This window comes from Fukomys damarensis, unplaced genomic scaffold (genome assembly GCF_012274545.1).
Source record: "Fukomys damarensis isolate Sample0158 unplaced genomic scaffold, DMR_v1.0_HiC HiC_scaffold_22, whole genome shotgun sequence".
NCBI classification, from domain to species: domain Eukaryota; kingdom Metazoa; phylum Chordata; class Mammalia; order Rodentia; family Bathyergidae; genus Fukomys; species Fukomys damarensis.
In genome coordinates, this window is record NW_022900934.1 from 16,076,144 (window position 1) to 16,090,959 (window position 14,816).

At 50.9% G+C, this 14,816-nt stretch overlaps 1 protein-coding gene across 2 annotated transcripts in view; it reads right to left on the bottom strand.

Moving 5' to 3' along the window:
* Positions 1–1,142: 1,142 nt before the first annotated feature.
* Positions 1,143–14,816, bottom strand: part of Mybl2 (MYB proto-oncogene like 2) — a 34,461-nt gene continuing 20,787 nt past the window's right edge. The window contains exons 7-14 of one of the 2 annotated variants that reach the window (XM_010631437.3): positions 10,800–11,084; positions 9,657–10,076; positions 7,461–7,600; positions 6,231–6,330; positions 5,063–5,176; positions 3,944–4,048; positions 2,491–2,640; positions 1,143–1,944 (exon numbers count right to left, since the gene is read on the bottom strand). In XM_010631437.3, the coding sequence (XP_010629739.1) occupies positions 1,816–1,944; positions 2,491–2,640; positions 3,944–4,048; positions 5,063–5,176; positions 6,231–6,330; positions 7,461–7,600; positions 9,657–10,076; positions 10,800–11,084 (1,443 nt within the window). In that variant the 3' untranslated portion in view covers positions 1,143–1,815. The remainder of the gene's footprint in view (positions 1,945–2,490; positions 2,641–3,943; positions 4,049–5,062; positions 5,177–6,230; positions 6,331–7,460; positions 7,601–9,656; positions 10,077–10,799; positions 11,085–14,816) is intronic. The other variant, XM_010631439.3, reaches the window with a different exon arrangement.

Here is a 14,816-nt window from a genome sequence, read left to right on the forward strand (position 1 = left end):
GAGTGCTACTGCCCTAAGGGCAGGTAGCCTGGATAAAATATGAGGGTTGCTTATGTTTGGAGACAGGGTCTTGATATCGTTCAGAATGGCCTTGAACTCAGGTACCCCCAGGCTGGCCTCAAACTCACAGCAATTCTATCTCAGCCTCCCAAGTGCTGGTATTGCAGGCGTCTGACACATCTGCCACTTCACTACTTTGCTGCCTTCTGCCCACCATGAACTGTTCCTCCTCCATGATGCCCCACCACGCCACCCTGCCTCGAAGCCAGCCAAGTATGAACCAAAACCTCTATGAACTGTGAGCTACAATAAACCTTTCCTCCTCTAACTTTGGGTGGAGGGTATTTTCTCTCAGCAACAAGTAGCTAAGACACACAACAAAGAATGCACTGAACCCTATTACGATAAATTGTTTATGAACACAGCCTGTAGTTGTTTTGAGCAGGCTGAATGAGGCCTGGAGTTCCCTACAGGACCCTGGGTACCTCAGGAGAGGTTAAGTGTTGAAAGACATCATATGGCCCATTGAATTTAGATTTTCCATAATCTCCTGGTCTTTTTTTTTTTTCCTCCTTCTGCTTAGTTTGGAAAATATAAAATACTTAAAGACTACTCAGATGTATTGTACATATTATTCAATTATTCCTTCTGAACAGTATTTGTCCTAAGTTTTTGTGAGTCTTGCTATGTTGCCCAGGCTGGACTCAAACTCATGGGTTTGCTCCTGCTACCTTTAGCTTCCTGAGTAGCTGGGACTACATACGACACCATGTCCAATGAGAACTTTTTTCCTGTGTATGCACATGCATGTATCTATGTGCTACTTGGGGACTAAACCCGGGGTTTTCACACTGAGCTACATCTCAAGTCCATTTTTATCTTTCAATTTTGAGACTGGAGTTTTACCTTCTGATCTAGATCTTCTCAGGATTAGCAACTCCGTGTTCATACTTCAGTGATACTGACCACCAACCAAGTACATGCCAAGCCCAACGGCCTGACCAAGGCAGGTTACAGCCCTGCCTGTAACAGCTGCCACCTTAGGACCTTCGGACCACTAAGCTGCCCAGCCTCCTGCCCACCTGGGCCATTGTGGCTGGACGGCTCTGCCCAGCAGCCTGTCCTCCTCTTTGGTCCAAGTCTGACCTGGGAGCTGGCTCAGGTTAAGGCAGTGGTCATTGGTCCAGCAAAGATGTCCACGGCCAGAGCAAAGCCAAGCCATGCACACTGTACCTTTCCCACCCCTAGTAGTCTCTACCCACCAACCACCCCAGGGCAAGAGTTCTGGGAACTTTGATGAGACGCCCACTGCAGGCAGAGCCTAGAGAAACACCTCCCTCTTCACTGGGCGCCCCCAGGCCGGGCTGTTCAGGAGGCTACATTCTGGGGATGAGGGCCCAGGAGAACGGTAGAGTCTGGAGTGGTACAAGGAGAAAGGCAATTTATTATTCCAGAGACTATACCGATAGGCTGAGGCTGAGGAAAGAAGCACCCCAGCCATGTCCTTGCCCTAAGCAGGGGTGTGAGATGAGGCCAACCCTGCCCAGAGCTTGGGTTAATGGGGTTCCCTGTGGCATTGGGGAGGGACAGGCAGGCACAGGAGTGGGACTTTGTTCTGTCAACACCAGGAGCCGCCTGCAGCTAGACTTGGCGACAGGACAGCGTGAACCCTCCTGCGCCTGAGCATTCTGAGGAGGCCTGGTGGCGGAAGGCTCCCCGCAAAGGCGGTCACCTGGGCATGACTCGAAATCCAGACCCAGCCCTGCACCCCCAGTCCCTGTAAACATGAGAACGGTGTGCCCTCCTCCAAGCCCCTTAGGACAAGATGAGGGTCCGAGACGTGTGGCTGGGCTTTAAGCGGCCCAGGAGCTGCCGGGCTTTCTCCTGCATGAAGAGCTGGTCCTTGGTCCCCCCACAGGCCACCGTCTTCCAGGCGCTGGTCATCTGGGAGGAGGCAAGAGGGTTACAGAGGTGAGACAGTGAGCACTTGTAAACCCCAGGGGTCCTTGCTGGGCAAGAGTAAGGGAGATTTCTATGACCCCCCCATAACCTGGAAGCCACGAGCTATTCTGTGCTCGCTCCAGCTTTCTGGCTGGCCCCAGGGAAGCCACTTCCTGTCGGTGCCCTTTCTTAAAATGTAAGCAAATGGTACATGTCATCCTCATGAGAAGCCACAGCCAGGCAGACTGGTGAGGATGCTGAGACGTGAGTGGCCCAGGGCCAGGCCCAGGGGAAGGACGTGTACCAAGCAAACCAAACACAGATAATGACTTAGTGAGACCCAAGCCACAGAGGGAACTGGAGGCAGAGGTCTCACTCTAGGGCAGGGTCAGGGAAGTCTTAACCAAAGAAGTGGCATTTGGACTGAGGTCAAAACAACACAGCCATAGGAAAACAGGAGGAGGAGCACAGAGGCAGAGGACCTGCCTGGTCTGTGCAAAGGTCCTGTGGTGAGGAGAGAAGCAGAGAAGGACTGCAAGGAGCACTCACTGGCGCAGGTGCTGCAAAGTGGCTTCGGGGCTTCTGGGCTGCCACAGCCTTCTCGGGCTTGGCCTGCAGGAAGCCCTGGTTGAGCAGGCTATTGTCCTCTTTGACACTTGGCAGGGTGTGGTTAGAGGAGCTGGATGGGACATTTGTCGGCTAAAATCAAAACCAAATCAGTTATTCTTTTTCCACAAGACTTTAGTAGGAAAGGCAAAAACAAAAAGAAACAAAGCAGAATCACATCCCCAAATGACCACCTCCTGGCTGTTGAGATTCTGGACAAGATGTTCACTTCTCTGAGCCCTGGTTTCCTCTCTCAGAAGTACTTTAGATGGACACTTCGGGGATTTAGTAAACATCTCTGAATATTTCATTTGGGAGCCCTGTGCTTGCTGTCATGTGCTCAGGAGCGCTGGCTCCTTTCCCAGGAAGCCTCAGCAGAGCCCCGGTGGTCTCCGGATCTCCTGGTCGCAGAAACCCCACAACACCAAACAGGGGCAGCCCGGACCTGCAAGTCTCAGCAGAGCCACAGCCCCCCTCCCGCTCCCGCCCAGCCTCGCCGCTCTATGTGGCAGCTGACCCTCCTGACAGTCTGCCTGTCTCTGTGCACTTTTACAGGCAAGAAACTGGCTTGGGGAACCAAGACGCCAGGCCGAGTGGAGCGGCGGGGTCACAGCTCAATCCCAGGCCCACCCCAAATAAACGTCCTCATCACGTCACCTAGCGTTGCCTTTTTCCTTCAGTAGTTCCTGGACACGCCCAGTTCAGTGGTACAGTGCATACCTGGCATGCTCGAGACCCTGGATTCTCTCCTCAGCACTGAAAATATACTCACATGCCTGAGGTGACGCCAGCTGAAGGCCTGGCTGGAGGGAACATAAGCCGCCATCTGACGGAGATCCCTGGGCAGTTAAGTTTCTCCGCCAGACCATGACAGCAGAGGTTTTACCTGCCATACCTGGTCAGGTGGTTCTTAACCTGTTCACAATCTCACCATTTTCCTCACTGCCTCCATCCTGGATAACGGGAAGCCGCTCGCCCTCTCACCTGTCAGCTCCAAAGGACCAGCGCCACGGCATGGTGCTTACCAGCCATACCCGGCACATTAAGTACCTGGCCTGAGAGCTGAACGGCACCCACCCCTCCACTGTCCCTGATCCAGGCTCATGTGCCCAACCATCTAGCTGTGCTGCGAGGCACATCGTCAACCCTCTGGGGAATCACACAATGCAAGTGAGGGAGCTGAGGACCCAACTCCAACATTTTGAAATCATGGTCCTCCTAGCAACTCAATTCCTGCAAATAAAACCCACACGAGTGAGGCCCTCTTGCTGGCCTGGCCTTTCCAAGGCCGATCCTAGAACCACAGAACACCACCCACTTCGATGGTCAGGTCTCTGCAACTCAATGGTCTCAAAAATAGGAGGCTTCTATTATAGGGAGGTAACGGGGCCCTCACCAAGGACAGAGACTTGGGCAGTGTGGACATCATCAGCTTCACGTCCTCATCCACAATATCCAGAGCCAGAGACTTCCGGACTTTCTTGATGGGGCTCCGCCGAAGCTGTGGGTGGGAAAGGAGGAGACGGCAGGAGTGGGCCTGTGGTCGGTACCCTGGTGATCATGATCATAGAGCCGAGCCCTGCAGCAGCAAAACTTCAAGCCCTAGCTGGGGAGACAGGTGGCTGGGTGACCCCAGGCCCATTATATACTTTGTGCCCAGACCCTGCCCCATTGGACACCGAGGCAGCAAACAGGACACAACACAAATGTCCACCCACCAGAAAACCTGCTCTTCACCCTTGAACGAGCCAGACGCAGCCCTCAAGTCTCTACCACACCAAATGTGTCCCTGAGTGAGACCCACCTACAACACTCACAGACAAGGAGCATGAAGTGTAAAGCCCATGGGACCTGCCCCTCTATGAAGGAGACCCTAACCCTAGCCCCGTACTTCCTGGAAGTAGGTCAGGGTCCTGCTCCAGTACCTGGGAGGCCGTGGGACAGGCCCCTCCATCATCTAGTAGATATGGCGGCAGCACAGAGCACTGAGGAGAGGCCAGAGAGGGCCCTGCAGGCCCCAGGCCAGTTTCTCTCACCTACACAGGGAGGATCCCACCTTCCCCACCCACCCCATCCACTCCATGGTCTCCAAAGACAAAGGAAGGCGTGAAGACCTCACCCATGGCTGGGACAGTGGGAGGGAGGCTGCTCTAGTTTGGCATTCGTGCCAGCCTGGGGAGAGCCCCTTTCCTGTCCCTCTCACAAGCGTCCTCACCTGAGTAGACACCTCCATCCTCCTTACGTGGCCCAGACAGACACTCAGCTGTGCACTCCTGCCAGGTCAACTCTTCTGACGGCCTCACCTCCATGTGAAGGAGGCCCTTGGAACATGTATGTGGTCCCTTGCTAAACTCTACCAAGGAGTCTCTGGTCCTAAATGCCATTGCACGCACCACAGCCCACCCACCAGGGCCCACTTCAGAAGGGCCTAATCACAATGCTAGAGAAGAAAGTGAACTGTTAAGGCACCCACCTTCCCCAATGCCTCCTCTTCCATGGCCCCACAGCCACTCACCCCAGACTTCCTTGTCTGCTTCTCAGGCCTCCCCTCATTCTCAACAATGAGCTCAATGCCCGCCTCGGATCGCAGCACTTCCTTCAAGTCCTCCTCCAGGTGTGGGGTCTGGGGCTGTGGGCAGGGCACAGGCAGCCCACCTGAGGTCCCACTCTTGGGCTGGGACAAGCCTGCTCACAGGGACAGCAGGACAGACCACCCATTGCTGGAGAATACTAGGCAACTCAGGAAGGGCCCTGACCTCACACGCATCATTCCCAACCCTTAACTGTCCTGCTCTGGACAAGTGGATGAAGATCTCACCCTCATGGGCATACAGAGCTGAGAGCAGCTCCACATCCCACAGTAACTCCATGCAGCCTGTGCAGCGTCATCTTTACAGGGTGGAGACACAGGCTGAGACCGAGGACCTGTCCAACGCTGCCAGCTGCTGGTTTCAGTGGAAGCCCAGGGACCCTTAACCCTTTGTGTCATATGAACAGACACTGGCACCATTCCCTGGTTCAGGTCTGTGAGCTCCAGGCAACTTCTACGGTCTCCATGGCAGGGACCAACAAGGAGACAATTCCCAGAGATCTCCTCCACCCGTGTGCCAATATCTATCTGCCTATCTCAGAAAGCCCAAAAGTGTCAGCAAATGCTCTTTTCATGAGGACAGCGACTGTCACATCAACTTGGAGAAAGGGAGAGGTCAGTGTGCTCACTGCTGAGGGAAGAGGCCCAGGAAGCACAACATCACTAGCCACTGCAGGCCCCTGGTGTGACTTCCCACATGCTGTAAGAGCTGAAAGTCACTCAAAGCGCTCTGGCATGAAGATCACAGACCCATGCCCAGGACCTGAGATGTCCTTCACCTTCCTGACCCGACTCTCTTCTTCCTAACTATAGCACATGCTGAAAGCAGCTCATCATTTATGCAGCATATGTTTAACATCGGCCTCTATGCTCCTACACACTAAGCTTCACTTGGATACTGCCGTGTCTCCAGCACCAGATGGCATCTTCCTAGCACACTGATGGCACTCAGGAAATGTTGAGATGATAAGAAAAGCCTGAGCACCTCCATTAATAAAAGCAGGATAGGCGCATCTTCTTGGGAGAGGAGAACCCAGGGATCTCAGCGGGAAAGGGCTCTGTGAGCCCACCATGCAGAGACTGAAGGACATACCAGGGGCTTCAGTGGCCCGTACTTCTCCAGGGCATTCTTGAACGGGGTTGGTGTGTGGGGAGTGTTGTCCATGGAGTACTTCTGATCCGGGGTCACAAATCTGCCAGGGGCCAGAGGAGGGGGCTCAGTGACAGGACGGGGCAGTCCCCCCTTGGGCACAGGGGCAGAAGGGCCCCTGCACAGGCGTTCTTCCCATCATACTGGCCCAGCTGCCACCTCCAGCTCTCAGGACCAGGACAGGCACCTTGAGGAAGAAGCATCCTCAGAAGCAGGACAAGAAAGAGTAAGAGCGGCAAAAGACAGAGAATGCAGGTTGGTCATAGTCCAGACTCAGACTCTCCAGAAAAAGGCAGGCTTGCAACCACACTCTCGGCACAGGGAGATAAAAATCTAGAACCAAGGCTGAGTGTGGTGGTGCAGGCCTGTAATCCCAGCACTTGGGAGGTTGAGGCAAGAGGATCGCTGTGAGTTCAAGACCAGCCTGGGCTACATAGTGAGTTCCAGGTCAGTCTCAACTACATAGTGAGACCTTGCCTCAAAAAAAAAAGCTAGAACCAGTGGAGCCCATACTTCCCTTCCTTCCTTAGGATGAAGAGAATACATATGGACCCATACAATTTTTTCCCACCCCATTGTTTCCAGCACGGATGCAAAGATTACTACTCCCTAATATAGACAGGCAAACACAAGACAAATGTGAACACCTCACAGTTCAAAGGGAGAATCTGAGCCAGGATCAGCCATCTCCATGGGCCAAAGAAAACATGGGGAAACTCCAAAGCTGCCATGATCCACACACACACACACACACACAACCTCCAGAGGCTCCCAACCAAGAAGAAAGAAATGATTCTTGGAGACAAAAATATAGTATAGCCAGTCAAGAGAACTCAGCGAGTGGGGGTACATGGAAAGCCATACTGGATAATCAGGAAATAATCCACTCTTCCAGGTCAGACAAAGGGCTAAAACTGATGAATGGGTAAATGAAGAGGAAACGGGTAAAAGAGTTAATAAAGCCCTAGGTGTGGTGGCACACGCCTGTCATCCCAGCTACTCAGGAGGCTGAGACAGGATGGCCAAATTTGAGAATATCCTGGACTATCCAGTAAGACTCTGTCTCCCAAAACTGCAAAGAAACATAGCTCAGCAAATCTGAAAGCCGCCTAAACCTAGGGTGAAGAACTGACATTCCTGGGAGAGGGGCAGTGTGCGGGCAGGGGCACTCACGCAGCATGCTTCTGGTGCAGGGGCGTCTTATCCCGGTGCAGGGGTGTGGTGACCACCACCTTTTGGCTGCACACTGGAGTGGATGTCAGCGAGGGGCTCTCCAGCTCCAGGGTGTCTTGTTTGTTCCAGAAGTTCAGAAACTGCCGGGGAAAAGAGAACAGGAGATAAAATGGCTACATGGGGATGCTCTAGGCCTTTGGGAGCAGAAGCAAACTCTTAGGAGACCCTCTCCATGATACAACTGCTCTGAGGTCTAGGTTCCCTCCTGACCTGCCAGGTACCATCAAAGACCAGAACAGACAGGAGAGTCCAGCAAGTAAGTCTGTGTAACCCCTGGCCTTGTCATGGCCTGAACCCTCACTGTTGCCACACAGTGGTGAAGACAGAAAGCTGACCGTGAGAGGGCTCCTTTCCCAGAGATGTAAAACCAGCACCTAAGGCTTGGAGGGTGACAGGACACTTGGCGAACACCTGCCTGCACCACGCTCAGCACCAGACACAGGTGATTCCATCCAGCCCCACAAATTCTGAGACATGGACACTACTGCCCTTCCCTTTTGCAGAAAAATGGGAGAGGTTTACATTCTTGTACTGGGCGCTACAAGGGACAGTCAAATCCAGACAGAGGCAGTAATACCACCACCAACCCACTGCTACCAGCTCAAAGAGGTCCTGCAGCCTCAGGTCCCTACTCCAGGGAGCAGTCTCTGGAGCATTCCAGGCTTACTGTGCAGCTCCACTGCCATCCTTCCCAGCTTCACCTGGAAGGTGTGATCCTCTCAAATTCCTATGTGGAAGTCCTAAACCCCAGCACCTCAGAAAGGGACTGTATTTGGAAACAGGGATTAAATTAAAATAATTAGCAGGGCATGGTGGTGCACGCCTGTAATCCCAGCACTCAGGAGGCTGAGGCAGGAGGATCGCTGTGAGCTCCAGACCAGCCTGGGTTACACAGTGAATTCCAGGTCAGTCTCAACTACCTAGTGAGACCCAGTCTCAAAAAATAAACAAATGAATGAATAAATGAAATAAAAACAAAAAAATTAAATAAATAAAATAAAATAATTAACTTAAAATGAAGTCATTAGGGTAGGCTCTAAGCCAATGACTGGTGTCCACCTCAGATTATAAAATAAAGATTAGCCAGTGTAAAAAAAGGACCATGTGAAGACAGGATAGGAGAAGGCCAGCTACAAGCCAAGGAAAGAGGCCTCAGAAAAACCCAGTGCTGCCAAAACCTTCATCATGGGCTTCTAATCTCCAGAGTTGTGAGAAAATGTACTTCACTTGTCTAAGCCATCCAGTGGTACACTGTCACAGCCCCGGAAACACATCCGGGCTTCTCTCAGAAGCACTAACCCCCATAGGCTGAGTCTTGATCCCTCCACAGCAGAGGACCTTTGGGCAATGCACCTCCCAGGAGGGTCAGACCCCAAGCCTCTACCCAGAGTTCCCTGCCCAGGTGCCTGTCTTCTCACACTGCAGGGCAGGTTATTCCCAAGGCCTCACCCCACCTTCACCACCAGCCCCACGTCATGTCTCCCCTCTGTACTTTTCCCTATCTCCATGCCTTCACTCAAAGCAACGGACAAAGCAGATGGGGGCCTGAGCATCTCCCTGGCCCCTTTCCAGACCTGGCACCCCTTCCTGGATCTGCCCATAACCCTGTGTACACTGCAAACAGCTCCTGGAGCAGACCCAGAACCCAGCAACTGACCTAGCAGGTGTTGCCACAGCCTACTTCCCACTCGTCTGTCAGTTGGACCACGAGCCCATCCCCACCATGGACCTCTTTAAAGGCCCACAGGGCCAGGTCACCTGCAGCTTTGCTCTGCCAGGGCTGGCCAATCTGCTGTGAGCAGGGGGTCAGGCCTGGGTTCTTCCAAGTGCGACTCAGCACTCTTCCTGCCGTCTCTGCCCCTCGATCGCCTGCTGCTCAGTGCAAGCCACTCCGCCTCCTCCTCCTCCTGGACCCCAGCTGGGAGCCTCCCCTTCACATCCATGACCACCTGTCAGGTAAGCGTTAAGCTCCCCAAGAGCAGGACCAGGTCTTTTCGTGCTCATCCCTGGTCAACACTGAGCACGTCCAGGCACACAGAAGGTGCTCAAATAATCCCGCTCAATCATGTGCATCGGGACCTGGCTGAACAGGGGTCTGGGAATCAACTGGAGGAGTAACCAGAGGGGCCCACACACCTGGGAGGGTGAGAAGGGCAGGGTTTTGACAGGTGTGCTCTTGGGGGTGAGGCTGTTGCAAGAGTCCAGAAAGGACAGGTTGGCACTGTTCTCTGTGACAGGGGACAGGGCCACACGCCGCTTCTTCTGCCGCTTGAGCACGGAGGGCGGTGTGCCAGTGCCGGAGCCCCCGACCTCAGTGCTGGGTGAGATGGGGATGAGCTCGCCCCGGCTGCTGCGGCTCAGGTCCGAGATGGTATGGCCGTCCAGACGGTACTCGGTCACACTAGGACCCGACGCAGTGGGCTGGCGGGCTGGCAGTGCCTGCTGCTGCTGCTGCTGCGATGCATGGGGCTGCACTGGGCTGCTGGAGATGCTGCCCTCTGCAGAAGGCTCCTCGGGAAGGTCAAACTTACTCAGGTCACACCACGCATCTGGGTCCTGCCCAGAGACAGAGGTTAGAAAGTTTCCAATCCCCTTGACTTCCCACACACCTAGAGTCACCCCAGGTCTTCCCACCTCTACTGTGAAAATTACAGTGTAAACCCAAAGGCTTCTGGCAACAGCGGGTTCAACTTTGCTCCTGGAGTAAAGCAATCAGAGATCCAGACCCTAGCAGCAATTTCTGGATCTTGGAACCTGTCATGGCCTCAGGCAACTTTCCTATGGGTGGAAACCTGCTCCGGGCAGGGCTGACTTCAGGTCCACACCCTGATCTCTGGGAGGCCCTGGATTGATGAAATCTACTAACCCAGAAACAGACCACAAGGACTACCTAGAGGGATGCTGCAGGGGAGGACAGCAGGTTTCTGCAAAGACTGTAACTCCTGTCAGTAGCAGAAGGTAATCATGGAGCTGCCTGGGCTGAGTGAGGAGGTAGAGCTTGACTCCTAGCTAAAGAGACAGGAGCCAGCTGCCACGCTGTGATGCCAACTAGGAGCTCTCAACAAACGGCTCAATTCATAGCCAGAACAGTCATGGCAGCCATGGCCTCCAGCTTCTCATCCTGAGTAGCCAGAACCCACTCGCCACTCCAGAATCTAGCACCATCCCCAGCACTTCCTGGGCCCCTCTCCAGGGAATAGAAGAACCACAAGAGGTGTCACAAACACTCCACTCTCCCTGCTGGGAATGCCCCATGGTACTATGAGGTGACCAACATACCGACTCGATCAAGTCCAGGGCTTCAGAGAAACTGGTGCCCACCGCAGGGATAAGGAGGTTTGCCGCCTCCACCACCCACTTGTAGGGCAGGCTGATTTCCGGCGAGGAGCCCTCCTGGTCTTCCTGCTTGGGGAATTCCAAGGGCTCTGGTGTGCACACTGCATCCAACTCTGCGGGGACAGGTTCCTGTTCCTTGGAAGTAGTGGCTACGGAAGCTTCCTCCTCACTACCCTCCTCTTCCTTCATGGCAAGGGGTCCCGGGGGCCAGCCAGTCACAAGACCTCCCTGTTAAGACACAAGAGCACACCATTTGTACATTTTGTTATGCTATTTAGACTGAGGTGGTTCCTGGCTAATAATGTATAATCTCAATCTAAAAATGAGGAAACTCAGATGAATCAAGATTCAGACAGTTTATGAAATAGCCATACTGTACGCTTCAAAAAATATCAGTATTATGAGACAAGAAACAGGACACTAAAATGCAGTGTCTGATCCTGGGCTGGGCTGGTCACAGGGGAAAAAAATGAAACAGGGACTGTGAATGAGATAAATGTCCAAAATTAACGTTAAAGTCCATAATTGGATACAGTCACAGCAGTTATGTAAATGAATAAACATCCTTATTCTCAGGAAATCCATATCAAGGCATTCAAGGAGTTTATTGGTACATTTTAGGTATACAGTACAGTTACATTCATCATTGGGATCTTGTACCTTGAAAATGTGTTGTATTAATTGTAATAGTGGTTAAGTGACTACATGCACTATCAAATCAGTAGACTCTCAGCTAAGGAGGGTGAATTCTACTACATGGAAACTGAACTTTTATACCTATATAAAATAAAGACAACGCCACAAACAAAAAATAGTTATTGTAACAAAGGGATGATGGGGCGGGGTACCGGGGATTGAACTCAGGTTCTTGCACTTGCAAGGCAGGCAGCAGAACCACTGAGCTAAATCCCCAGCTGGGGATGATATGCTTGATAAATAATATAAATATAGATTTACACATCAAGAAGACAAAAGACAGAAAAAAAATTAAGGCACCCATGAAAGGTTGTACATATCTGTCATCCTAGCACTCTGTGAGGCTGAAATAAGAGGATGACAAGTTTGAGTGCAGACTGAGCAACCTTGACTCAAAATAAAAATAAGAGCCTGTAATCCCAGCACGAGGGAGGCTGAGGCAGGAGGACTGCCACGAGCTCAGCTCAAGGCCAGACCTAGACGACACAGTGAAATCAAGCCCAGCCTAAACTACAGAGCAAGCTCTTGTCTCAAAAATGAATGAATGAATGAATGAATGAATGAGCGAGTGAGCCAGGGCATAGCTCAGCGTGAAGGACTGGGTTCAATTCCCAGTACCAAAAAAGGCACAGGAAGAGCCAAGGAAAACCCAGTCATCTGGCAGGCTGAGGCAGGGGGATCCCAAGTTTAAACTCATCAACTGGGTAATGTAGAGATTTGCAAGACTCAAAATTAAAAAAAAAAAAAAAATTGGATATATAGCTCAGTAAGAAAGCCCCAGGTACCATTCCCAGTACCCACCCCTGCTACCGACCGTAGGGCAGCAAACACGGGATTTCACGAGGAGATACAGGTTCTCTGCACCGAGGTGAAGTTTGCAAATGCTGCTGCAATTTTATTTCTAACTCCAGGTGTTTATATACTAGTTTCAAGGGCACACCTCAAGAGTGATTCCAGTCACAGGCAGGCATGAGAAAGATAGACAATAGTACTGTAAAAACTAAGACCACAAGGTCAAGGTAAGACCACACCTATATACCATCACAAAAGCTAAGACCATTAAGTCAAAGTAAGACCACACCTATAAGCAGTCAGTAGGGGAAGTTTGTAAGACAAAGGACTGGCTTTAGCATGTCACCTTCAGGTTCACCTTCAGGACTCCACAGTCCGGGGCTCAGGGTCAGCACTTTGGCCACCCATCCTCTTGTGCCTCAATACCTCCCCATCTCTAGGAACATCTAATTGTTCCTAACCTTTCCTGGGCCCAGAATACAATTCTACAGATAATGAACAAATAGTAATAAAGACAAAATAGAACAGAATTATAGATGAACCCAATGTCCCCAAACTGCAGGCAGAGAGGCCAGCTATTCTCTTCACGGCTGACTTCGCATGCGGTGTGTGCCAAGGACTTCCAGGAGGCTTAACCCCGTGGGGACGATACCTCGGGTCTGGTTTCTGCCAGGTGACCGGCATTGTCACGCAGACTCCACTGGAGTGGTCGTGGCACACCCCCAAAGCCAGGGTGGTGGCAATTATCTGCAACCCCAGCATTAAGGAAGCTGAGGCTGGAGAATCAGAGAGCTCAAGGCCAGCTGGGCTGCACAATAAAAGTCAAGGCCAGCCTAAACTACTGAGAGAGACCCTGTCTCAAAAACCAAGCACAAACAAACAAAAAAACCCAAACCCAAACAAAACAAAGTCATTAAAAATAAATAGGGCCAGGGATTTAGCTCAGTGGTTCTAGCATCTGCCTTGCAAGCACAAGGACCTGAGTTCAATTCCCAGTACTGCAAAATAAAAACAAACAACAACAACAACAACAACAATAACAACAAACACTTCAAGGAAAAATATACTCAATACTCAAAAGAATCAAAATATTTGATTATGCGTATATGTACAAAAACATTTATACACTGTACACACATCATACACATAAGTATATATAATTTTCCACCAATGTCTTAAAGCAGAGAAAAAAATGACAACTCAAAAGTAAAAACAGTTAAAATTACAATAGCATTTGTTGCACAACCACAGGCAGCACTGACAGTATGGGAGACAAGCAGCCTCGTGTGTCAGTTAGTAAAAGGACACTGCCCCTCCAAAAGCGCCTCAGCAAGGCTCTGAAAACTTCCATGACCTGGAGTCAATCCACTACTTGACTTTTCACATCTCTAAAATTAACCACACACAGCTTAGCACATACAGGAAGAATACGAACAATGATTTTCGTTGAAGCACAGGGAAAATGCTAACAACTGCCCACTAATGGGAGAAGTGTGATTATGATACTTTTAAGAAAGGGTGTGTATGTGAAAAAGATCTATTATATATAGAAAATAAAGTTGTGGGATATTAACAGTCTTGTTTTAAACTATTAACCTTACTAAGTGTTGGGAAATATATTCTACAATTTTTGTTTGTTTTTTTGGTACCAGGGATCAAACTTGGGCCCTTGCACTTGTGAGGCAGTTGGCAGAACCACTGAACAAATCCCCGGCCCCTAAAATTTGTTGTTTTGTACAATGACCACGTACTACTTTTGTTTGAGATGGCTAAGTGGCCCAGGCTGGCCTTCAACTCGGGATCCTCTTGCCTCAGCCTCCCCTCCGCACCCAGCCATGGGCTACTTTTGAAGCATAGGAAACAATTTTATAACATCAAACACTGACCAGTGAATAGGGAAACCTTGGGTGTGGTCCCACATACATATTAACAGTCAAAATTTACACGGCAGGCAATCTACCAAAATGTACTTTTCTTCATGTATCTATCCATCTCGAGGAATCTGTCAAGAAATAACTGAGCTAAAGAACAGTGATAAAGCCACAGGGATGGAAAATTAAACTTGTTTTTCTAATAACAAAATCAGAAAAAACACATTTATTAGTAAGGAACTAGTTAAAGAGCACAAGAGAATCACTGAAATGATGCAGGTGAGGAATGGGAAAGGCTGGGATCAAACCAGGAACTGAACTGTGCTCGCGGCCCTGGCTCGTGGCTCAGTCCAGCTCGGCAAGGCCCTACTCCACAAGCACAACCAAGTGTCTGCAATGACAGCCGTGCCAGTGAACTGACTTCCAGCAAATGAGGGTGCTTAAGAGGCCAAGGACGATCTGTCCACTCCACCCATGATGCAAGACTTCATGCTTGCTGATGCCCTCTGCTCTCTCTGTGGAAAGGACTTTTTTTTCTTCTACCAGAAACACCACATTGAAAGGGTGCTACTTAGACACACAAGAGATTGTCAGAAGTGGA